Genomic DNA, 27,101 nt, shown 5'->3' with positions numbered 1-27,101 from the left:
AGTCCACAAAAAATAGCCTGTGATTTTTCACGTGGTCTTATCTGTGCCAAATAACAGAAAAATTGCCCCAGTAGTTTGTGAGATAAGCCCTTCCATATAATTTCCCCCGTTTTTTCCACATTTTCCTCTATTTCTTCAATCCTATTAGTATTAGCGTGATAAAATATAGCCTATAGCCTTCCTCGATAAATGGTCTATCTAACACCGAAAGAATTTTTAAAATCGGACCAGTATGAGTCCTTGAGATAAGCGCGTTCAAATAAGCCCATTAAAATAATTTCCCCCCGTTTTTTCCACATTTTCCTCTATTTATTCGCTCCTATTAGTCTTGGCGTGATAAAATCTAGCCTAGATAGTCTTCCTCGATAAATGGGCTATCTAACACCGAAAGAATTTTTCAAATCGGACCAGTAGTTCTCAGGAACTTAATAAATTTGTTTGAACGCGCTAATCTCAGGATTAGCGCGTTCAAACAAAACAAACTCTTGTGCTTTATAATATTAGTATAGATATTTTACAAAATAACACAGCCGCCATCAAATTACAATGCACAGGCACAACATTTTTTATCGAAAAGGGTGTCAAACAGGGCGACCCAATCTCTCCACGCCTTTTCACGAGCGCCTTAGAAAAGATTTTTAAGAAAGTTTTAAGCTGGGGCCGCTTATAAGTTATATTGAGTATTGACATTAATCTGACCTGACACCCAACAGGATTTAACAAAAAAGTTACAAATTGACTGACCTGACTCACAAGTCACATAGTATCACAAATCTAACTGACCTGACACACACCATGGTGCCCAATAGCCCGAAGCAGTTGCACCCGGCCTGTCCGGGCTGAGTGGAACCTGTCCGCTTCTGTATGAGTCCCTCTTTGCCCTTACTGCCGAGCTCCGATATGAACGACAGGTGGGAAACTTCCAGAAATTTTACCTGAAACAGAGAAAAACAATTAATAGCTAGTTTTTTTAATGTAACTAGAAGACGCTTACACGCAAATGCGTTGCGCCAAATATCGTTCATCGATCCTATGCTATGCTATCCTATGTTAAAAAACTATCCTATATGTATATACCAAAGACTTCTATTTAAACTGAGGTAGACGAGGCATATATGTCGCAGCCGACTGGTTTAAATAGCCGTTCAATCAAACAGCTAGCCCTTGGACTGAACAACGCCATTCAATCACACGGCTATAAGTCGTTTAGCCGACTTATTGACTACAACGTTCAACACTACAGCTAGACGACGCTTAGCCAACTGGTTTAATGGCAAATTAACTAGGGCGACAATTTATAGCTTAATATGTAATTTGGGAGAATAGGAAAACTTTTTGTATTTTATTGAAAGATTATTCTCGGATATGTTTAAGGGGTGACCAAAAGTTTAATGCAATAAGTAAAAATATCAAATTCTGAGGCGTGTTTTGTGACGGTCGCCGGCTGCTGCTGCAGCATAGTCACAGTTCTAACTTAACCTACTTGGACTTTCTGAATTGTGTTTGTTTTTGTTTTGGCAGGGGGCTGCGCCCCCCGAGCCCCCCTTTTGTTTAACGACGGTCGCCGGCTGCTGCCGCAGCACGCTCGCTGCGCTCGCTCGGCTCCCTCTGTGTTGTGGTCTAAGTTCTAACCTAATCTAACCAATTTTTGGACTATCTGGATTGTGATTGTTTTTGTTTTGAACCCCCCTTTCGGGCGGCTGCGTCCATCCATTTCATGATCCCGTAATTTCTCCTCGAATATTTGTTGAAATTTTGATTCACTCGTATGTGCCTCCACAATTTTTGTCTCTATATTAACACTTGTAACTTTTATTAACTACGTTATTTCCGAAAAACAAGCACAAACACCAACAAACACCTGCTAGTTGACGCCATATTGTAAATAAAACGCACCTAGCGCCGCAGCGGTGCGCGCTGAACTACTTCAATTAGACGGCGGCTTTTGAATCAGCTGTAGTGTTGAACGTTTTGAGCGACTAAAATATTCAATATAAAAGCTAGACGTGTGATTGAATGGCATTGTTCAGTCAAAGGGCTAGCTGTTTGATTGAACGGCTATTTAAACCAGTCGGCTGCGACATATGCACCAAATGTTCCGCCGTTCCAATAGAGCTAATTCACACCGTTGCAGTCAGTGTTCACTGGCGCGCTGTACGCGACGGTCGTATGCGAAACTACGAAAACGTGTCATTTTAAGGTGTAATAGGGGCTGTATCTCCTTCTAAAACGCATTTAACTGTAGTTTAAGTTGATCTTTCGGGGAATTATACTTGCGTTTGGTATGACCGAATACCATAGGCCATCCTTGTCACTCTTGTTACAAAATAATATTGGCATCTCGCACATGACTATGTAGATACATTTAGTTTGTGTGTGCGTAATGTTTTGAGTGTATTGTTTTAGGATTGCTTTTCAAATGACATTTCGTAGAGTACACCACGTCTACATCAGTTTAATTCATCAGGCCCCAAGCGGCCACATCCGGCCGCGATAACAATAGATAAGCTGTCGTGTCTCGTTTTTCCACGATCGAAGGGAAGATAGAAGTCTTTGGTCTATACCCGTCTATCAAAGTATCTCCATACCAAATTTCAAGATTTATTTGTTAAGAGACAGACAGACAGACATATTTTATATTAGTAAAGCCTTGTCGTGCTGAACGTGGAATTTCGGTAGGTATGTGTCAAGGTACAATTCGGTGCATCGCGACAGTCGTAAGCCGCGCGCGACCTACGACTGTCGTCGGCACCTCGCGACAATAGTCATTGTATGAAAATGTATGGCACCGTTTCTAACTTTGACTGACGCGCGCGGCTTACGACTGTTGCGATGCACGGAATTGTACCTTTAGATACCCGATAGACTTTTTTTGTGTGCTAGTAAGAGAGACAGTTAACAATAGATCGTTTGACCAAATTAAATAATATTTACCGTTTCATGGTGATTTCTGTAGATCGATATGTTAAGTAGGTTGAACAGATATTCTTCCAGTTGTTTCATCCGCAGTTGTATACCTTCATACGTCACCATCACTTCCGGCTTAGACGGAAATCTGAAATTACAATAAAAAAATAAAAAAATATTTTTATTCAAAATGGGTACTTATCATGATACACTTTTTGAAAGTCATGGAAAGAACGAAGAATAATATGTAAATAGAAACATAAGCAATACGAATAAGTACTACCAATAATGGCCTATATATAATGTTATGTCAAGTCAATGAGTCATAATGTCGAATAGAGTCGGCTGGCCTAGAACATTTCAGGAAAATACCTTTTTGTATTATATCATTAATTAATTAATTATAACAGACGGAATGGAACAACGATCGAAGCTATTATTAGTATTAATACTGCATAAAAATAGTAGAATCAACAGATATTTTGACCGGTGAGAAACTCGTACTAAGAGAATTTTATTATAATAATTTTGTTCATTTTGAAAAAAAAAATTAAACAAGATATGAAGATATAAGATTTATAACTTTTCAATTAACATGGAAAAACGTCGCAAAAGAGCTGAATATTTTTGAAGAAACTGCTTATATCTAAAGTAACTCACAGCAGCCCTAATTAAAAATATTACCTCGGCAAAGCGCCCTTTCTTTTCCTCGGTTTCGCTTCTTTTTTCCTAGAATTGCTTCTCGGGAGTGCCTCAAGGGCCTGTCTTTCGGCCTTTTCTTCTGTATCGAGAGTATTTTTAAAGCTGGCCCTTCTGACTTTGTGCGTTTTGGTGGGGAAGGGTATATTTAGGGAGGTCCTGTATAGTGAGAGCTGCTGGTGGAGATATAGGATGTGCTTGTATCGCTTCTTGATCGTCCAAGTGTAGTCACCGTGTTGTAACTGTATGGTGTAACTGAAATAAGAGACGATAATATTAAAAGTGAGATATCAATTACTTTACAAAAAAATTTGGTAATTATATCAATTATTATTACTACTCTACAAATTAATATTGGTAATTATTTCGTTTATGTAATTCCACATCAGTAGGCCTACTACGAAACTGTTTTGAGACTCAAACAATCGGACGAGAATGCCGCGTCCTGCTCTAACAACGTCATTTCACGTTTATTACAGTAGGACGCAGCATATTTGTCGGATTATTTGAGTCTCAAAACAGTTTCATGGTACAAGGCCTGTTTTGGTGACAGTTTCATTGAAGCTAGGTCGGCAACGCCGGAGTGTTTTAAATTGATTAAATGTGTGTGCAGCAGGGCTAAAATGGTAACTTTTAGCAATTCCTCTCAATCAATTCAGCGACGATATTACGAGCAATATCGTCGGTGATTCATCTAATTTTGTAAAATAACGTCTTACGTCAATGGCAATTCAATTCATTAGCAGATTCATAATTGAAACTGTATTGCCATTCTGAAAAACATAAAAACAAACATGACCGGTTTTTTTTCTACATTTATTTATGATTTTATGAATGATCCACGAAATATTTGATATAATTGTTATATTTTATGTATTAAACTGTACATTTATTGTATATTTGTTCATTAAAATTATTTTATAACTAAAAACAAAATGTTGTTCAATAATTTTACCATAATCTTCAAATATCGTTATATTTTCGTAACGTTACTGCCGCAAGGGCCTATAATATATCTATGCCCATATAACAATATGAAAATTTAACCGATACTTGAAATTATTAATTATATGGAAACATAATATTATGGTGACTTTGATTTAAAGAGAAGTATCCTAAGCATATGCTACCAAAAAGTAAGATTTTGTACCAAGGTATGTTATGGTTCCGAAGATACTAAGAGAACTCCGGATTCCTTATAGATAAAAGTTTGGGGGTTATATTGGATAAAAACAAGAGGACAAGAGATAGTTCTTAGATAAACAGTTTTTTCTCTACAAAGCATATTTTTATTTGAATAATATACACCTATATTTTCAAAGTAACACAGAATCGCGGCGCGTTTTTTCAAAGCCACAAACTATTATATTTCTTTATAAGGTAGCAGTTGGCCTCAGTTCTCAAGGTCTCAATAATTCGCGTGATAGACTAACGTTGTTCCTTTATAGAATGACCTCATTGTAGTATTGATCATAAAGGGCTAATATTTTTTATACTTATTACATTAATTCTCTAAATTAAAAAAAAATCCTACATCGCTCTAATTTTATGTAAGTAAAGCTTAACATTAATTAATCAACGATAAGTATTGTTTAAGAATGGTCCACCATTCTGTGTAAAGTAATAAAGGAATTAAAATTATGCATAAACTATTAAAATAAGTGAATATGACACGTTTCCTTTTTACCCGTACTTCCTGATTTGTGAGTGTATTTATAGAAGTTGTTTTTGACAAAACAACTGAGCAGTTAGCCAATCAAATCCACAGAGCTATCGAATAGATAAACTGTCAAAATCTTAGGAAACCGGGCATAAGTGACGCTGGACACACACGCTCGAGCGTATACGCACGCATTACGCACACATCAGCGTATAAATCTATTATTATCCACTGTTCTTGCTAATGCCTTTTAAAGATATAAATTGAATCGACAATTATAATACCACTATAATAGTTAATTATAAGAATTTTATTCGTAACCATGTATATTACGTAGATTAAAACAATTTTATGACAAAGTATAGCTACATGTTTTATAAGTTATAATATAATATAAATTTTAAATGAATCCCTAAGTTTTCACTGCTAGATTTGGTTCTCAATTCCCATTATTGTATTGCTGTCCTACTCGCACGTATATTTGCTGTCTGATGCGTGAGTAAGACAGCCTGAGATTTTTGAATTGGTTTCATCCAAACTTATATGAGTAAATCCTTGCCTTTAAACAAAGCATGCAAAGAGCAAAACATTACACTTACAGATTAGGGTTCAGCAAATGTGTGGTCACACTTCTCTCGTTCTCCACGAATCTGACCTTTATTTCAACGCCCGGTATGAACACTTTTCTGTGAACCGAGTTGAACTTGACTGGTGGAGCGTGGATGGCCCTGTATGGCACAAACTTTGCAGCTGAAAATATTTATAATATTTTTATCATTAAATTTACTTACAAAATTCAAAGCATATGGGAATAATGAGTACTTAGGTAAATAAATTTTGAGCAAGAACCAAAATATTTGGTAAATTATAAAATAACATTTTTACCTTATATAATATTTTTCGCGGAAGACAAAGCTTTTAAAATTACGAATATGTTAATATATACAAAAACAAATATGAAAGGAAAAAAAATGTCATATTATTATTAATAATGATACAATTTTTTCTTTTTGAACCTAACCTAACCTAAATGCCTCAAAAACCTTTGAAGTTGAGGCATTTATTTGAAGCCATAGACGACTCCACCTAAACATGTTGTCTTTATTATAATTATTATGATAATATAGCTCTATAAAGTCTGAAGGTCATCATTTATTGTTAGATTTACAACCCCTTAATCCCTTGATAAGAAGTATGAATTGTACCTGTATACCATTACATACATACTATTTACTTTAAAGTACATATAAATAGACAACATATATATCGCAGTGAAATGACAGAAACAATACAAGATAATTTGTTTTGAAAAAGATAAGATATTATAGTATCAGAAAAATGATCTTTCTTTATACCATCAGTACCTATTTGTCAAACACATAAGTACATTTTAAAACACTATTCATCGTTTTATATAATTTTTTAATTAAATTAGTTTTAAAGTCTGGATTTAGTTTATTTTACTTTGGGCTTTATTTTACACATTTATGCAATAAATTATTCTATTCTATTCTACAAACATGATCATCCAAATTGAAAATTATTTATTATCATATTATAAGTAACATAATTAAAATAGATAATGAGTCATTCTTTTATCAAAATATAATCATAACATCCTTAGTCATAATATTTGAAGCTGCTCCGTATTGCAGAAACTTTTGAAATAGAAAATAGTTAGAATGGTGAAGTAAAGGAGGTAGGTCAAACTGCAGTCAGAACTGTGCCACAAAACTTCTCAAAAAATATTATTGTCAAAAATATCTATGCAGTTTTGAGTCAAGTACTTAATGTTTGGTTTCTAAGTTTCTTTGGCAAAAGTGATATAACTAATAGGCTGACAACAAAATATTAACCAATTAATTACAGCACTGTTGAATAAATATTTAAAACTCCAGTAAATAATAATAATAATAATCATTTAATTCAAGTATCAAGACTCATATGGGTATATACATACAGATCTTTTTTTTTTCTGTTTTAATTTGCAATCAGTCTCTTGACTTTAAGCAAATGCGTTGTGTGATGGTTTGTCATTTTAGGTCTCTCCACAGTAGGAGACACCTTTCAGTTTTACCAGCGGTCTTTTAGGCTTTGTATATCAGAGCGCTTCAGGCGTTTGTTATATGTTATATTTAGTAGTTGGTTGGATAAGTCATTTGGGTGATGTTCAAGTCGGTAGTTATAGGCGGTAGAGGCGTATTTTATTTCATCTTTTACTGTAGAGATCAAATTAGATTAATAAAAGTCAAGAAACTCCAAAAACTGGGCATAAGTAAAGTGCTGGAGGTATTGTCTGGGACCTGGGTAAGGTTGTAATGTTATTATAGCATGTTTCCTAAGCAGATTTTATAGTTAATAGCAGTTAATAATGATAAGTTATTGTTTAATAATAATAATAAATAAAAAACTTAAGTTATTTTATTACCTAGAGTACTTACCTACATATTTTAACCCAGCAATCCCCAAGCCGCAGCCTTTTAAAAATCTATTGTGTATGTGATACCCACGACGGAGGTGTTAAAAACTAAATATGAGATGTATTTTTATTTTTTAAACCTATTCTAGCAAAGTAATGAAAACTTACCAGTATCTACTTCCTCCCTTGTCCCATTTTTATCCACTTCAATTATTGACAGTGATTCCGGTACGGCCAAACTCTCATCAAAGTCTGAGTCTATCCCGGGCAAAGAGTCCAGATTCTGGAATATTCCCTGTAGACAGTCTCCAGGAGCAGTAGTTGGAGTTGGTGTGTCCATGGCGTAGTTCGTATAGCTGTAACGTTCCTCATCTGAAAAATATTTTAACAATTTCAAGCTTTATAGAAAGTAGTGGTTGTGTTAGTAAAATCCTTAAATTTGTATTTTAATATAAAGCTTTATGGAGAACAATAACAATATATTATAGAGGATAATAAAGATGTTGAGTCTTTAATCTAGTTTATAAATTACACACTACAGAAACATGTAATGGATAAAATATATGGCAACTGTTCATTTATCCTCAAAAATATTGATTTAAAAACTATTGAACTTTTAACCTCTCAACTCCCACTTGAGCTGCGAGAACAACAGATTTCCAAGAATCCGCGATCAAAGGATTAAGAATTAACATGAACAAAGTTGCAGTATTTATTATAAGTTATGATGGATAAAACCTTTACGTAAATAAACGATAAACCATAATCAAACGTATGTAACACTGAATATAATAATATTGTGTTAAACAAATTCACTGTCAATAAACACAAATGTTTCCTTGTTCACTTGTACAATCCATGTTTAACATAACATGCTACCTCTTTTAATAAGATTGTGAAAACTGAGTGTTAGTTCTGTTCGTTCCATCTGTGTTTGCACTTCACTCTTTTTCAGAGACCTGTAACCGCTGGGGTGTTGATATGTTATGTGTTGGCCGTCACAGACTACAAATTCACTTGTATACATATTGATAAGATAACGTTTGGATTCACAACTTATTAAACCGCAACCATCGTCTCTGATGCAATGATTTACGCTTCATCGCTATCCAAGGTTTAAATTTTTACTCACAAAAAAAATCACTGTGCGGCGAAGGATGTATTTCTTCCGGCCATACTTTGGAGGCACTCTGTTCTGTTGTCCTCAGAATAGTCTCACTTTAGACGCCTAAAATATAATAATCTGCAACACATTAATACACTGTACTTTAATTCTAAATATTATATTCAAAAATATTCACAAAGTTTGTTTCACTCAACATAAACACTAACAGGAAAACGGAAAACCCCTTGAAAGTAATTGGAACTTGCCCTAAATAAGTATTTAATGTGCAAATTATAGATTTATCGATGATTTCGTGAGAAATAAACTCTAGTTACCGCTCCCGCCCAGTTATGAGGCCTCAATCAAAGAAACATTGGATTAAATTAAACTTCTCGTTGTTCTTGAACGGAGTGACGTCACTGTCAGTTATTCACAGCTGACGTATCTGCCAGACGTCTCGTCCAGCTATTCCCAAACATTGGTGAAGTGGCTAACTGTGGTGGCTACTGGCTAACTCTTTTATTATTTTATAATTTAGCTAAGATTTACCTTATCCATCTTATGATTGAGTAATTACATTGCAGAATGTAGTATAAGTACTGTTAAGGAGGCTGTACACAGTCGTCGAGATACCCCGTAGTATCCCTGTGGGCTGTGAGATACCCATAGATAATACAGTACAAAATATACTGAGAGCCATGAGTCATGCCAGGCCAAGCGCGAGTGTGTGCAGTGCGCTCTCGTCTCGTCTCGTTAGTAGGGTAGGGCCCTTCCACACGACGTATTTTTTGCGCACTGACGACGCGCGTTTTTGATGCGCTCGTCTTCATATTGTGGGATAAGCGTGGAAAGTTTAAAACGTGTCGGCTTTCTTGCCTTTGCTAAGCGTTCAACTTGCGTTTGTAATTTGTATCGATACAAACGAGCGTAAAAAAACGTCGTGTGGAAGGGCCCTAAGTCGTACTCTCGTCCTTGTCTCGGTCGCTTTTGGTGGCTTATCGGTTTTTTGCGCCCGAATCAAAGGGGGTTGGCCGCTTGGCGGGTATTGGAAAAGCGAATATAATCTAGAGATATCAGAGCCTTTTGTTATGCGAGATAAACACATTAAACGTCATTCGTCATTCAGCACCATTATCTGGCATATAACATTATTTATGACCGACTTCCAAAAAGGAGGAGGTAATACGTTCGGCTGTATGTATCTTTTTTGTATGTTCAAAGATTACTCAGCCGTTTGTGGTCCGATTTTCAAAATTCTTTTTGTGGTATATATACTTACGGTTTAACTCGAATTTGGTACCATGTTTACAACAGTGGTGATCTGATGATGGGATATATGAGTAATCGAGGGAACTATATATTGTATAGAAACAATATATAGTGATTTTGATATTTTCTGAAGCACCCAAGATAAATGCTACCAACAAGTAAGATTTCCTATCAGAAAAATCATTCCCTGGATCCGAATTCCGAAGGTACGCAACAAAACTTTTGAATCCTTACAGATACAGGTTCGGGGATTTTGGCGATGCTTAAACGACTGAAAGCATAAGCCAATATATTAATTTGATTAAGCATGATCATCACAACTATAATTATGCCATAAATCATCACGTTTATTGGTACTTTTCATGATATTTTGCATCGAAGCAGGTGATTTTGATGATTATTTCGCTGTTTGTGGATCGATTTTCAAGAATCTTGTGTTGTTGTATCTTAATTTCATATAAACAGTACGAAATTGGTGATCTGATGATGGGATCTATGAGCAATCGAGGTAAATCCTTGAAATTTATTAAAACTCTATTAAGTATATTAAGTATATTATAAGTGGTTAAGATGTTGTTTCTAGTAACTTAAACATATGTTACAAATAAGTGAAATTTCATACGAAGGTGTCTCTTGATCCAAACGCACTGAACAGAACTCCTGAACCTTTAAAGATAAAAGTTTGGAAATTGCAGCATCGCTTAGACAACTGCAAGCATTTACCACAATTTCGCTTACAGTAACATAATGTGAATAGTTAACATTCGTAAAGGGTATTTACGCATTAAGCCTTATCCTGTAGATAACTAATCAAAAAAGAGAATTATTATTTTTTAACAAAAAATTGAAACCGACTTCCAAGGTAAAAACAATAATATTCTTAAAAATATGATCTAAAAAGTACGAAATAATTATTTTTATTAATAACATTTTTTTCGAAAAAGGCACGAATGAAGAATAAGAATTATTTCATACTTTTTAGATCATATTTTTAATTAAGAAAATTATTGTTTTTACCTAGGAAGTTGGTTTAAATTTTTTGTTAAAAAATAGTAATAAGTATTAGACAGCTTTAAACAAAATGATTGGCTCTTCTTTTATTTATTGATGATTTATGTTTGTTTTAAAATAAATAAAATAAAATATCTTTTTATTCAAAATGGGTATCATGATACACTTTTTGAAAGTCGAACGAAGAAACTACGTTGCCTACCACCGGTTCGGGAACTACCCCGCCGAGAAGAACCGGCGTAAGAAACTCGCACGGGGCCATCTTTTGCAAAAAAAAATGGAAAATTACAATGTTATGGCTTACAGCTATGTAACAAAATTAAAAGAAAAGTAACCTGCATGGAGCCACCCTATTCCCAAGGTGTGCTGTCCTCGAAGAAATCATTGACTTTATAATACGCTTTAGCACACAAACGTTCTTTAACTGCTTTTTTAAATTTGTTTAAAGGTAGATTTTGAACATTTTCTGGGATTTTATTGTATAGGCGTATACATTGGCCTTTAAAGGATTTGCTTATTTTGGCTAGTCTGAACATTGGTATTGCTAACTTGTTCTTATTTCTAGTATTTACATTATGATTATCACTTTTCTTTTTGAAAATATTTATGTTCTTTCTAACATATAAGAGATTTTCCAAAATGTATTGAGATGTGACGGTCAGAATTCTTATTTCTTTAAATTTTTCTCTTAGAGATTCCAAAGACGACATCTTATAAATAGAACGAATAGCTCGCTTCTGCAGCACAAATATTGTATTAATGTCCGCCGCGTTTCCCCACAAGAGGATGCCGTAAGACATTATGCTATGAAAGTAGCTAAAGTAAACTAATCGCGCGGTCTCTACATCAGTGATTTCACGAATTTTTTTAACAGCATATGCTGCAGAACTAAGCTTATCTGCCAGTTTCGCAATATGTGGACCCCATTGTAACTTACAATTCAGCGTTATGCCTAGGAATACGGTGGTGTCTACTAAATTCATTTTCTCATCATTTAATAGTACATTGGTTTGTACTTGCCTAACATTTGGCAAGATAAATTTTAAACATTTTGTTTTATTAGAGTTCAAAAGTAAATTATTAGCATTAAACCAATGTACTATTTTTGAGAGAGCACTATTTACCTCGTCATAATTAAATTGTCGCCTCTTCACATTAAAAATTAGTGAAGTGTCATCAGCAAAAAGTACTATCTCATGCTTATCTTTAACAAGATAAGGTAAATCATTTATATAGATGAGAAAAAGAAAAGGCCCTAAAATGGACCCTTGTGGCACACCTAGTTTTATTTTGGTTCCATTAGACCTTATGGAGTTAACTTCCACCCTCTGCGTTCTATTTGTAAGGTAAGATTTAAGAAGTTTAAGTGCCGTGCCCCTTACACCATAATGGTGTAGTTTTCTTATTAGAGTATCATACTCCACACAGTCAAATGCTTTAGAGAGATCGCAGAAAATACCAAGTGCATCCTGCGACTCCTCCCAAGCTTCAAAAATACTACACAGAAGACTAATGCCTGCATCTGTTGTAGACCGACCTTTAGTAAAACCAAATTGATTATTATGTAATAAATTATTTGAGTTAAAATGAGCAAGTAATTGATTTAGAATTATTTTTTCAAAGATTTTACTTAAAGTCGGCAATATGGATAACTTACTAAAACAGGATTCCGTATGCAGTGCCAAAGTTTGAGAGCAAGTGATTTTAACCGGAAATCTTTATAAAGCCCATACGTGTTGTAGTTTCTTTAATCCACCTGAGATCAAGTCAAGCAACAATTTTATAATTATTTTTCCCATCTTACCCATCTATTAATATATATACATTGTTAGCGGATGTCAAAGGACAAGCTATATGATATTATATTTATTTATTTAAATCGGTATATTATGTTAGTCACTATATATAATTTTAATAAGTGATTATTATATTTTAAATAGTAATAAGTAAGGTACTTGATTTTGACAAATAGTTAGTTATAAATGGCGGGAGGATTATTTACTTCAGTTATAACTTCCTCTTCTCATATTTAAGTAAATAATTATCTTAAATATGGGAAGTACATTAATTAATATTTAGAACTATCTATTTAACTTATTCTTAGCCATTTTTTAAATTATTTTACTATATTTGAATTGTCAACGGCAGTTCGTTTCTTTTGTATAAAATGGTATAAAAGCTAGCCATATTGCATTGATTGATTCATTCTGTAAATAACTTTGAGACGTGTAAGGTGAAACTCTGTTCGAATAAATACCGCTCAATGTATAGTTATTCAAGACTTTTAATACTCTCTAATAACAAACATAAGTACAACAATGATAGGTACATACTACATACATGCATACGTCCGTGCGTAAGATATTACATTTTTTAATTTTAATTTGATACCTACAGGTGCCACGGGCGTATATATATTATATAGCTTTGATAAGGGGGGTCCCTAACGTAAAAAAGCGGCCAAGTGCGAGTTGGACTCGGTTCTGCAGCAGCTTAAATAGTAAATACCTACTCTGCCTACGGACACGCTCCACAGTATAATAATTATTAAGTAATTATTATTATATTGTTAATAGAAAAAAAAAAACATGTACCTATACCTCACCAATGAAAATCGGTGAGTTAATATACTGTCGATTGGACAAGTAAGATGGATAGTAATGGGGGGGGGGGGTCCGGACCCCCAGGACCACCCCCCCCCCCTAACTTGCTAGACAGATTGCAATTGCAATTTGCAATAGGGTAAGCTCAAGTACGTTCGCTTGCGAAGTTGATTTGTGGGAATGTAAGTGTTTTGACCAAGGAAAAAATCTTCAATAAAATAATAATATATTTGACAGCGCCATGTCACTCCACCGACCACCCCTTTAGATCGAAAAGGTCAAATCTTGAAGTCTTGTCGGCACTGTAGCAGTGAGACTTATCACCCAGTGTGTTGGAACTGTGATGCTATTGCACGGGCTCCACTCTCCTGTGAGTTGGGAGTGCTGCAGTGCGAGGCCGATGCTAATTGCCTACCAGAAGCAAAACGAATAGCAATTACGAAAAAGAATAACATCCAACTATTGCTACTTAAAAATAGCAGGCGCTATTAAAAAAGTAATGTATAAAGTTATAAACTACAAGCTGTCCCGGTGAACTTCGTGTCACTTTAAAACCTTCCATGGACTTCTACGAATATTTTAAGACTAAAATTAGCCCAATCCGTTCAGCCGTTTTTAAGTTTTAGCATTACTAAAGGGACGCTTATACGGGCAACTAAAATTGCTCCACTCTCGTCAACTTTGACGTCACGACTACAGCAAGCAATTTTCGGCAACAAGCAGCAACAATCAGCAACTAGTTACTAGGCAATACTGTCATACACGAGCCCATCGGATATTCGTCAATTCGTGTCGCCGGCAATTAATTGCCCGTGTAAACGCTTCTTTACACATTTGAAAATCCATTTTTATATATAAGACTAGCTGTCCCGGTGAACTTCGTGTCACTTTAAAACCTTCCCTGGATTTCTACGAATATTTTAAGAATAAAATTAGCCCAACCCGCTCAGCCGTTTTCGAGTTTTAGCGTTACTAACACAATTGAAATTCCATTTTTATATATATAGACTAGCTGTCCCGGTGAACTTCGTGTAACTTTACAACCTTCCCTGGACTTCTACGAATATTTTAAGACTAAAATTAGCCCAATCCGTTCAGCCGTTTTCGAGTTTTAGCGCGACTAACACATTTGAAAATCCATTTTTATATATAAGAAGACTAGCTGTTCCGGTGAACTTCGTGTCACTTTAAAACCTTCCCTGGACTTCTAAGAATATTTTAAACCTAAAATCAGCCCAATCCGTTCAGCCGTTCTCGAGTTTAAGCGCGACTAACACATTTGAAAATTCAATTTTATATATAAGACTAGCTGTCCCGGTGAACTTCGTGTTGCTTTAAAACCTTCCCTGGACTTCTACGAATATGTTCAGCCGTTTTCGAGTTTTAGCGCGACTAACACATTCGAAAATCCATTTTTATATATAAGAAGATATAGATATAGATAATCTGTGGTAAATGTTAGATATGAATATGACCTTTGTAAGCGGTTTGCGGTGGCTGTGATATAGTTGTCAGGCTTTTGGGTCCTTCGTGGATATAAGGTGCTGGATGAGTTGATAATATACATGATAATAATAATTATTATATCTAACTCTGCTGCCTAGTGGGTATTTAAAGGGCTCCCAAAGTGATAATGCGCATAGAAATTTTCGTCATTGTTCGGCGACGATCGTTTTTCCCGAGCGTCGGAAGACGATGCCACAAAACCTTTTATTGCGCATGTCCAAATCATGTCATGACATGGCAACGCCAACTGTTTACGACTTGACCGTAACCAAATATAAGCAATGTGTTGGTGGCGTTGCCATGGCATGACATGATTTGGACACGCGCAATAAAAGGTTTTGTGGCGCATGCGCCAAAAATAGAGACAATAATTGACGGACCGGCGACCAAAGAATTCTATTTAAATTGAAGTTTTTGCCGGCGACAGCCACCGAGTACCGACTATGATAATATGATATTTACTTTTATTTCTTTTTTTGTTTGGGGCTCTTACGTTTTATTGATTCGGGTGTTTCCTTTTCATTTACATTATTAATTTGGGAGTACTGTACTATATTATGTCAACGTATACAATCAACAAAGTCTAATGACATAGTTATTTTGTACTAGATGACGCCCGCAACTCCGTTGCGCCAAAATTCATTTATCGCGTCGAAACCGTACATTTTCCGGGACAAAAAGTATCCTATGTCATTTCCCGGGACTCAAAGTATCTCCATACAAAATTTCAGCAAAATAATTTTAGCAGTTTGGGCGTGAAGAGGTAACCAGACAGACAGACAGACACTTTCGCATTTATGGTGTTAGTTTAGATTCTATGAAATTTCTAAAAAAGTATCAGTAAGTTTCGAAGACAGGAAACGGAAGAATGCTAGGTTATTTTTTATTTTCTTTAATATAAAACTTTTCTGGATTTTTTTGTTTCTAAGAAAAAAACATTTGTTATGGCCATTGAAAAGTTGTATGCAGCCAACAAATTATTTCGATTAAATATAAAAATTAAATTTTCATTTCAATGAGATAAAAAAGAATACATTTATATTGCTAATAGTCTAACTTATACTTAATAATTAATCCTAATTGATGTTTGGTATAGATATTTTTTTCCTAAGAGCGCTTACAGACGAACGGCACGTGTCAGCGGCAGTCGGCGGCAGTCGGCGGCAGTCGACGGCAGTCGACGGCAGTCGACGGCAGCCGTTGACGGTTTATGACGCTTGCAGGGGGCCTGCCACGACCTTTTTTAAAACTATCATATTTCCAGAACACTTTGTTGTAAGATTACAATAACATTGTAGGTACTCACTTTTTAGGGTTCCGTATCCAAAGGGTAAAAACGGAACCCTATTACTAAGACTCCGTTGTCAGTCCGTCTGTCTATCTGTATGTCATCAGGCTGTATCTCAAGAACCGCTACAGCTAGACTTCTGAATTTTTACAGATAATGTATATCTGTTGCCGCTATAACAACAAATAAGTACTAAAAACAAAATAATATTAATATTTGAGGGGGGCTCCCATACAACAAACGTGATTTTTTTGGCGTTTTTTGCTCAATATCAATAATGGCAACAGGTAGGCAGGTAAAATTTTCACGAAGACCTTAAATATAATATGTGTACTTTATATTTAAGGTCTTTGTGATTTTATTTAAATATTAATATTAATATTTAAATAAAATCAAAATTTAGGGAGGGCTCCCAAACAAAAGACACAATTTTTGACCTATTTTTGCTCTATAACGGTACGGTGCCCTTCGTGCGTAAATCCGACTCGCACTTGGCCGATTATTAAATATAATTTTACTAAAAACAGTAAATAATGCAAAACATTGTTAAATCCGCTGTGAAATATCAACTTTTTAAGTCGAAAGCAGAAATTTTGACTTAGGTACTCCGTAATTTGTTTGGATTAATTAGGAGGTCGGTAACCCGTACGCTGCTGATACAGTGGACGTGCTGTGAAAAATTATCCGTTTGATGCGTCCGTAATTGCGTATGATACAGACCTGTTGACTTTACCTTTACGCGGTACGTCACAACTGCAAGCGTGATAAACTGTCGACACGTACCGCCGACTGCCGCCAACACATGCCGTCGCCTGCCGTCGATTGCCGCCGACGCGTGCCGCCGACACGTGCTGTTCGTCTTGTCATTTTTTGTGTTTTGCTGCGGTATGAGGCCCGATGTTCTTTGCAATTTTAACTTTTTTCTATCGTCTAATATACTGAAAAATCTCCCAAAGCTACGTAATGTTACCTTTTCTAGTCACAAAAGATAGAATTCATGTCATATAACCATGTAGACCTGTGCAAAACCTGAATAATCTGGTCTAATCCAATATTAAGACGATGCGACCAGTAAAAAGGTTCCAGGAGAGCAACCGGCTTCTAGAAACCGACCAAACCGTGCAGAGGAGTTTCCATCACGTTGGTCCTTATGACGTCAATCCATTTTGTATTCCAGCATTGCAATCTGACAAATGCGGAAGGGTGCTTATAAGTTTTAGACGACAAAGAAAGAATTAGTTCTAGAAGAGCTTATACGTGGGAGAGCCATGCTTTGGCACGAATGGGCTGGCTTGACCGGAGAAATACCACGTTCTCACAGAAAACCGGCGTAAAACAGCGCTTGCGCTGTGTTTCGCCGAGTGAGTGAGTTTACCGGAGGCCTAATCCTCTACCCTAATCCCTTCCCTACTCTCCCCTATTCCCTTCCCTTCCCATCCCTATCCTTCCCTATTAACCTATTCCCTCTTAAAAGGCCGGCAACGCACCTGCAGCTCTTCTGATGCTGTGAGTGTCCATGGGCGACGGAAGTTGCTTTCCATCAGGTGACCCGTTTGCTCGTTTTCCCCCTTATTTTATAAAAAAAAGAAGTCGTACTTTTTACCACGCTTTTATTACTTTGGGCTGTAAGTATGTAACGGAATCTTTGAGCACGACTTTTACCTATCTCCAGTAGTCTAATTAATATGAAACTTTGGATACGTATTAAGAGCCAATGACAATGCAATAATTTGTTAAAAAAAATAATAAAATTTTGTGAAATGTTTTTTTAAACAACTATTTATTCAAACTCTGCATCGATGTAGAACGGACTTGTTTAGTGGTATCGACTCAATAACGTTTTGTGGTTTTGCCTTCGATATCTCATATGATGCTATCTAGATTATGACGATATCATCATTCATCATACATACAGGGTGAAACGAACCTAAATTTAATATAACACTTTAGGGTGCGTATGTCCCTTTTATAAAATTCATTGTGAAAGTAGTTGCGCTGTAAATACATAAACACATTTTTGCCTATCTTTGCCTTTTGTTGGTACTTTTGTGCGCGAGTCCGACTCGCACTTGGCCGATTTTTATTTTATTTTTTCATAGGGAAGTTCGTTATTCTTCTATAGTTAATCTTAAAACTAACTTGGATATGAGTAACACGTACACTCCCTACAAGACGTGTTATCACTTATCAGCTATCACTTCGTTTTCCCTGTGAGAGTAGCAGCGCTGAAAGAGTTACTTTTGACTTCTATATATTTATTTGAGAAATGTCCCAACGTGATAAATTTGCCCATATAAAAATTTAAAAAAATACTTACATTAACTCTTTTAAGGCTGCTACTTTTACACTGCTCAAAGGGATATTTTTTATTTTTATTTTAAACATTTAAGCAGAAGATTCTAGGCCACCGAGCCATATCCTTAACGCAATACCTTTTGTTCTAGCTGTAACTGAAAGCACATATGATCCGTCCAGCGTAGCCTGAGCTGTTTCAGGCTGATATCTTCGCGAATCCAGGGTCAGGTTACAGTGGCGGCTAAATATCACGGCTAGCCGGCCAGAGAGTGTAGTAAGAGTGCTGAGTGACCAGTCGCTTACCGCGCATCGGCCGAGCCTCGCGTGTGCTGCTCTACGTACGCATTTCAAACCTGCGTTCGGAAACGTTCGAATTTCGATTTGCAATACGCAGCCGGGCGGAAAGTTGCGGCGACAGTTTGTGTCCGCAATCGCAGCTAGCCGCTCCAGTTTCCGAACGTAATTTTGAAAATGGCGGCAATCGGGATTTTTTTTTAATTAACGTGTTTATGTGACACAGGTGTTGTGAACGATGGTGCATAAAGTTCAGTGATAGAGCGATTTTTAAAGTTAAAAAAGTTAAAAAGGTGGGTTTTTTTATAGTCGATAAGGTCTATAATTGCACTTTCTAAATCGACCATGAGTGTGGCAGTCACGACAGAAGTGATTTAATTGTATTAGATGTATTATCTATTTAATATCTAAAACAGTCCTTTGTTACAATCACTGAACTGTCAGGTGACAATCGAACTAATAAGAAAATATAAGGAGCTTTTAAAAGCTGCTTAGTTGATGTAATGACTGTAGTAGAGATAATTTTTTTGCCACGAAATCTTTTAGGACTTTGGTCTCGAGAAAGGAGAAAAAACAGAGTTCAAAAGAGGTTAAAAACCCTCATATATCTAATTCTATTGAAAATTTGAACGTGTTTTTTTACTTTTAAGTTTTAATCCTTACAATTTGACAAATAATAATTAATAATATTGATAATCTAACCCCAGAAAAGCAAGTAATCGTTGTCGAGGGAGGATCATAATAATGGTGTAGAATTAGTAATCTTCCTTTTTTTCAGTAAAAAATTACCTAGTATTTCTTTCCCAAAAATGTTCAAAGAAAAGCAGGAAAAAAGTAATCATATTCGTTACGTGGAAGTTGCAGCCACACAAGAAATATATTTGTGTAATCTAAATTGGAAAATAATTCTAATTTTAATAATTATACAATAACAATTAAAATGGATTTCGTAATAACTTTCTCTCTGATATTAAAAAAATTAAGAATGAGCGTTTGATAATGTTATGTATTTAAAACGATAAAATCTTGTATATTCATATTATATTATTGCATCTAATTAAATTGATGGCAACATACTTCTATTAGTGAGCAGGTGGCTTTGGGAAGAAAATGATTTTTAGAGGGTAAAAGGAAGGTCCGAGCAAGAAGCTAGTCTTTTACCATCGCATGCGATAGTTGCAAGATTATTTGTTGGTATATTTTTTATCATCTAAAATTATTATTAAACCTTAATGCAAATTTATGCTAAAGTACTAAATAAATTAAAATAATGCCTTAGTTCTATCAACAAAGTTTCGTTGAAATTAAAAGATTATAGAGATAAAATATGATATAAAGTTGAACTATTTTATATTAACCGATCTGGTTCAGTTGTCAGCCTACATGAAATAATTACTCAGTCTAGAACTGGTTTTTTCGATCCGGTATTGCACAACTGGGAAACCCTGTAGGGTTTTTATACGCTGGAGAACCTTCAAGTAAAGAACTGCCCTTAAATTTGAGAACCGTAAATTTAAGCCTTGAAGCTTTACATAAATACGATAGTGTGTCTGTCAGCCTGTCTGTTACTTCTTCACGCCCAAACCGCTGGACCGATTTTGCCCGGTATGGGTATACTTTGAGCCCTGGGAAAGGACATAGGACTTAATATTCCGGAAAAATATACACTTTCCGCGTGATAAAAGATTTTGGCGCAATAAAGTTATATGGAAATGTATATTTTGTTTTCACTGGATGATTGGTGCTTGACGGCCTTTATTTTGTGTTCTATGCAGTCTGTCTTCTGCACAAAACATTCGCTTGTCGTGAGAGAGCCGCACATTTTTTCCGAATAAAAAGTGTCCTATATCCTTTGCCGGGACTCAAAATATCTCCATACCAAATCCAATCAGAATCTGTTAAGCAGTTTAAGCGTGAAGACAGACAGACACAGAATCGCGTAAATTATAATATTTTTTATTAGCCTGTGTTGTCTCCTACAGCTGGGCAAAGGCCTTCCCAAAGTCTTTCATTATTTATAATATTAGTATGGATTAAATAGGGTCTGAAACTACGAATAATAATAAGTAAGGAAGAGTAACAGTGTCAAAAAATTTGTCCACGAGTCTACAAAATGTGACCCGAATACATGCACACTTTATGCACGTTTCGTTGCTATTGCCATATTTTACTGTGCGAAAGGGAACCAAATTCAAAATGGTTGAAGTTTAGGAGTTACGTTTTCTCAGTTTTTATTATTCGTAGGTCTGAAAGTACAGCATCTATTTTTGACAGTTTTATATCAACAAAATGTTTTGCGGTTTTGCTACATCAACTACTGTATAATTAAATAAACAGCGTGGCGGCAGCGTAAAATGTACGGGCGAGTTCACTTTCATTTCGTCAATTACTTCACGATTACTCAATTGCTAAGAAACAGGTTGTGTTCGACATTTTGGGCTAAAATATAAGGCGAAAAACTCTGCAGATGAGTGATCTATCTCTACCTCCAAATTCCTCGTTTGAAACTGCTGGCAGGACTTTCATCAAAGATCAATATTTAAGACGTAAAAACATAATATTTATATACATATACTATACTATGCTCGTTTTGTACATGTTATAAACTATGAACTATCCTCTTGAAACTATCTAGGTCTGTATTAAAATTGTATCATAATATGTTGCAACTTCCAAATTTCTAAAGATTCTAAATAATATGTAGAGACAAGCAGCTGCAAGCGACTTTGTTCAATATTTGGATGACCCAGATTTGCTAGATATAAAAAAAACTGATTGTTGAAAACGAGCTCTTTTAGAGGTATTAAGAGGATACCACAGCGGCTAGAGAAATGAAAAAAAAGTACGTGTAATATCTATAGCTGTCTCCCTTACCTCAAGCCTATACCGCAGAACGCGATAGAGACAACTGCAGAAAATCCAGAAAATCAACGATTCGTTGTCCCCTGATTCCTTCTCCAAAACTTAACCGATTTAAGTACTTTTTTCATTAAAGATTAAAAAAAGGCTTGAGCTGTGTTCCTATGTTTTGCTTTTTTTGTATAATCTATCCAAATCTGTTTTCTGGACGTTTGAACACAGTGGAAAATCTGGCCATTTTTTTGGGTTTTTGAACGTTCATATCTTATTTAATAATTAAATTATGAAAAAAAAGAAAACATAGGGACATTGTATTAGTGGCCGTAGATATTCAGGAAAAAAATTATAACTCTACTAGCATTATCCAGGGAGGAAACAGGGGACAACGTTTGTATGGAAAAAATGGCGGTGTGGAATCCTCTTAATGATAAGATGTAGTGTTATTGATAGAATAATGTTAGAAATACTCTTCCGTTTCTAATGAGTGTGAATAAGCTTAAATCGGCTGGTCACGTTATTACATAAAATGTTGTTTATTTTTACGTTGTAGCCTACTAGTTCGATATGATGACGAGTACAATTGAGAGATAGTTTTTGAAAGTTAAATAATTATCAAATCCGGTAAAAAAATTGCCCGGTATAGTTAATTTAGAAAATAAGTTTTAAAAAGTATATTTATGTGGTTAATGTGTTGGGATATACCCTAATGGCCGGTTTACATTATTCCAATCCATTTATCCAATCCAGTGGTGGATTGCTACATACTGGGATAAAGTAAATGGGTACTGGAATGCACTGTAATGTACTGGGCTTAGGGCCGGACCGTGAGCTTACGAGGCCCTGGGCTGAAACTACTTAGGGCCACAACATTTTAACTGTCATTTCGTAGTACCGACACCTAAATCTATATATATAAAACTCAAAGGTGACTGACTGATTGACATAGTGATCTATCAACGCACAGCCCAAACCACTGAACAGATCAGGCTGAAATTTGGCATGCAGGTAGATGTTATGACGTAGGCATCCGCTAAGAAAGGATTTTGATAAATTCAAACCCCAAGGGGTTCAAATAGGGGATGAAAGTTTGTATATAATAATACTTCTTAACGCGAGCGAAGCCGCGGGCAAAAGCTCGTTGTATAATAAACCTTGATAGTAGGATACTCAGGGATACCAACAAAATTTTAATAAAATTATGATTTTTTCGCATTATCGTCTATTTTTGACTTGACTTAGCTGCGGGGCGGAGGCCCGCTCATGGCGCCCTGGGCTTAAGCCCAAATAGCCATAATATGGTAGATCTGGCCTTGAATGGATTTCATATTGCAGTGACTACTTATGTTATTCCAGTAGCAATACAGCGTTGGATTGGATTACTGGATTGGAATAATGTAAGCCCGCTATTACACGTCTATTAATCCAAATGACGTGCAAGGGCTACTTCATATTGTAACGTGACGAGACGATATGACGCACTTTTTAAATGATCCATTTAAAACTTAAAATTATAAAAATCAGCCAAGTGCGAGTCGGACTCGTGCACGAAGGGTTCCGTACCATTTGAGAGCAAAACTAGGCAAAAACAAATATGTTTTGAATAGGAAATGGCCCCCCTTAAATATATTATATTTTACTTTTATTATTAGGCATTAAAGTGAAAATACTATTAAGTATTTTGTGAATATTTCAAGTGCTTACGTGTGTGTACCCATTATTGATAAAGCAAAAAATGTCACGTTTGTTGTATGAGAGCCCCCCTTAAATATTTGATTTATTTTGTTTTTAGTATACTTTGTTCTTATAGCGGCAATAGAAATACATAAACTATGAAACTCTCTAGCTATCACTGTTTTTAAGATACTGCCTGGATACAGACAGACAGACGGACAGACAGATGGACAGAAAGACATACAGACATCGAAGTCTTAGTAATAAGATCCAGTTTTTACTTTTTGGGTACGGAACTCTAAAAACAAATATGTCCAAAATGTTTAAAAGGTAGGTATTTCTTCTATTTACAAACAACAGGAAACACTTAGTAATACTAAGATTACGACATACTTACGTGTCTAGATCATTCCACTTTCTCAGTTTTTTGGCTTAATTTGTGCATTGTTTTGAGACAATACGACCATTAAAAAGTCGAGACGAGACGAAAGGCTTCGGTGAAAGTGAGCGCCCTTGGGGTAGGCTTGTGTGATGGGGATTTGATGTAAAGCCCACCACACATGGTCCGGAAACCCACACGAAACTGAAACTCCTGTTGTCCTCCAGATACTTACCGTAGACAAAATCGCTTGCACATTTTCTGCATTCGGTTTACATAACTTAGAAAACTTAGATTTAGTTTCTGTGCCAATACTAACTAAAATATTATAGTAATTTTGTTTGTTTTATGACAGGTCTAACTTATATAAGATATTTATTATTGTAACATACTTCTGTGTTTTTTTCCTTACATGTGGTGTAATTACTAAATTTCATAATACTATGTCAAAATAATATAAGCTAATATAAATATTATGTGTATAAATCAGATTTAATGATTCTATTAGGCATAATCTAGTAAGGATTTAGGCAGCTACAATGATAATAAATTGCAATATATTGCAATAAGACAACGTATGTATGTTATGTAACGCTATTGCATTTAGCGAATTAACGATTAGGGTCAGCTTACACTGCAGTGTATTTGCAAAATACCATTTTATTAAAAAAGAAGAAGATATTTTCAAATACCTGTATAGCCCAGTACAGCTCGAAATTCGAATTTTGACAATGGAACGTGTACTTTCGTATGGAATAAATTTTGAAATTGGAATTACAATCTCAACAAGTTGTGCATTAAAAAATAAAACTGACTTCAAAGTTGTACTTCAAATTCCCTATCTCAAAAACTACTGAACCGATCTTGATGAAACTTGCAGTATTCCCTACGTTAAACAATACGCAGTAAAACGAAAAAAGAATCACTTCAATCGGACAAATACTTTTGGAGATATGCGAACACAATTAACATAAGAACATACAAACATATATGCATTTAAAATGTGGCACATTTGTTCAGACTTCAAAGGCTGATATAGCCTAACATAATATACGAAAACTGGGCACTTCTGGAAATATTACATATTATATAGGGGTTGAATTGATAACCTCCTTTTTACCCGTTAAAATGCTGCGTCGTACGTGTTAATTGTAAACCGATGCTTATATTTCTAACTGTCATATTTTGTAACCTTAGAATTCCTCGTTGCAAATAATAAATATTAATATTATTAAGTAAATAATTGAACTTTCTAAAATCGGGCATTTTCGTTGTTGCGTGTCACGGCCACACTTTGGCCATGAACTGAACAATAATTATTCTAACACCCTTTAACTGTAATTATAATACTTATCTTATAATTTTATACTTATGTTATATTTACGATTTATTTCGTGTTGCAATAAAATTAATTTATTGCAGCATAAAATATTACACATACAGCTGCAAATTATACGACGAATTGAAACCAAAAAATATAACGGTTATTATCAAATAACAAATCATAGTAATATACAACTTTCCCAACATATTTTATTATTATCTCATATTGGAACCAAATAAAGCTGTTATCTCTAAGAGTTGAGTTACAATATTTTTAATAAACTGTAGCCTTTATTGTCAACAATACTATCCAATTGGTTCAGTCATGTAAAATGTATTATTATCAAATCAAATGTTAAAAGCAAAACCTTAATTATTAAGCTAAATAAATAAATAAACGAACCTATAGTAAAAATATTATCTATATGTATAAAAATTGATTTTCAATCGTGTTAGTAACGCTAAAACTCGAAAACGGCTGAACGGATTGGGCTAATTTTAGTCTCAAAATATTTGTAGAAGTCCAGGGAAGGTTTCAAAGTGACACGAAGTTCATCAGGATAACTAGTTCTTGAATAACTAGCATTCATGTAAACGGACGCCTCTGTGGTCCACTGTTTAGAGCGTGGCTCTTGTCTCCGAGGTCGCAGGCTGATCACCTGATTGTCTGACAAGTAAGATGATCCCTGCGTCGGATGGGCATGTAAAAAGTCGGTCCTGCGCCTGATCTCTCGCCAGTCGTGTCGGTCTTCCGTCCCACTGGGCTATAAGAGTAAAGGAATAGAGAGTGCTCTTGTGTACTGCGCACACACTTGGGCACTTTAAAATAACTCTGCTTATCTCACCTGGTTTCAATGAAACCGGTCATCGTCACCGAAACCGGCCTGGGACTTACTATTATTGTTATTCATGTATAAAATCAATTTATTGTGGAGCACGCGCGCGCGTTGATGTCTTTTTGTTACTATGTTAGTGGAACAAATCGCTACTGTATTGTACAATATTATATCTATATGATTTCACTTCTATTTGTTACTCTTAAAATATAAGAATATGTGAATTCATGTTTTTACACTATTTACTTACCTACTATCTACTAGGAAATAGCAACTGGACTTAATGCAATCACGTATTTATAATTGCTGAAAACATTAGGTAATTTAGCAAGTTCAATTTAGATACTCCTATAAGTACATGTAAATTTTTATGGCGTGCAAAACCAAAAAATATTGAACACAATTATTAAGGAGGTACTAGCTCGATTTTGGTAAAACACTTTGGATAAGATTGTAGACTTTTCGGCACTAAGTAGTGAATGATTAATTATTATGTAAGTGGCACAAGTACAAAGATCTAGGATCTATAACTATGATCATTTTATTCGTACTGTCAAAATTCTGGGTCAAGTATTGCATTCGCAGTGTTATATAGAAAGTAGATCTTGCTTGATCGATAAGAGTATTAGATCTTAAATCTAAGAATCATTTAGATACACGTTAGAGTTTTACATAAGACTTAGTAACAGCTACTAGAAGATACATGCGTCTCCACCCGCGTAAAAACGGAACGGTTTATGAAAATTGGTCCAGTAGTTAAGAAGCCTATTCGATAGAAAAAACTTTTTTTTTCTCCATCGGTATGTTACTTTTTAACGTTTTGGTTTCTCATGACTTTATGGTCCTGGGAAAGGATAAAATCTGAGTTTTTTTATCATAGCAATGAATGGTTTTTACACAATAAATGAATTGAAAGTGCGAGGAATAATCAGTTTTATATACAACATAGTATGTGTGGTAGATTAAATCAGTGAAAG

General features: G+C 35.2%; 1 protein-coding gene across 4 annotated transcripts in view; it reads right to left on the bottom strand.

The window, feature by feature from the left end:
* LOC121729125 (phospholipase D2) overlaps positions 1-9,186 on the bottom strand; it is a 35,506-nt gene extending 26,320 nt beyond the window's left edge. For 2 of the 4 annotated variants that reach the window (XM_042117516.1, XM_042117515.1), the window contains exons 1-6: positions 8,565-8,796; positions 7,854-8,057; positions 5,866-6,016; positions 3,592-3,861; positions 2,935-3,055; positions 784-935 (exon numbers count right to left, since the gene is read on the bottom strand). In XM_042117516.1, coding sequence (XP_041973450.1) covers positions 784-935; positions 2,935-3,055; positions 3,592-3,861; positions 5,866-6,016; positions 7,854-8,057; positions 8,565-8,712 — 1,046 coding nt within the window. In that variant the 5' untranslated portion in view covers positions 8,713-8,796. Of the gene's footprint in view, positions 1-783; positions 936-2,934; positions 3,056-3,591; positions 3,862-5,865; positions 6,017-7,853; positions 8,058-8,564; positions 8,797-8,817; positions 8,947-9,017 lie in introns of those variants that run through there. The other 2 variants (XM_042117518.1, XM_042117517.1) reach the window with 2 other exon arrangements.
* Positions 9,187-27,101: the final 17,915 nt, after the last annotated feature.

The sequence above is a fragment of the Aricia agestis genome, chromosome 7, assembly GCF_905147365.1.
Source record: "Aricia agestis chromosome 7, ilAriAges1.1, whole genome shotgun sequence".
NCBI classification, from domain to species: domain Eukaryota; kingdom Metazoa; phylum Arthropoda; class Insecta; order Lepidoptera; family Lycaenidae; genus Aricia; species Aricia agestis.
This window is presented reverse-complemented; position numbering and strand designations above follow the sequence as displayed.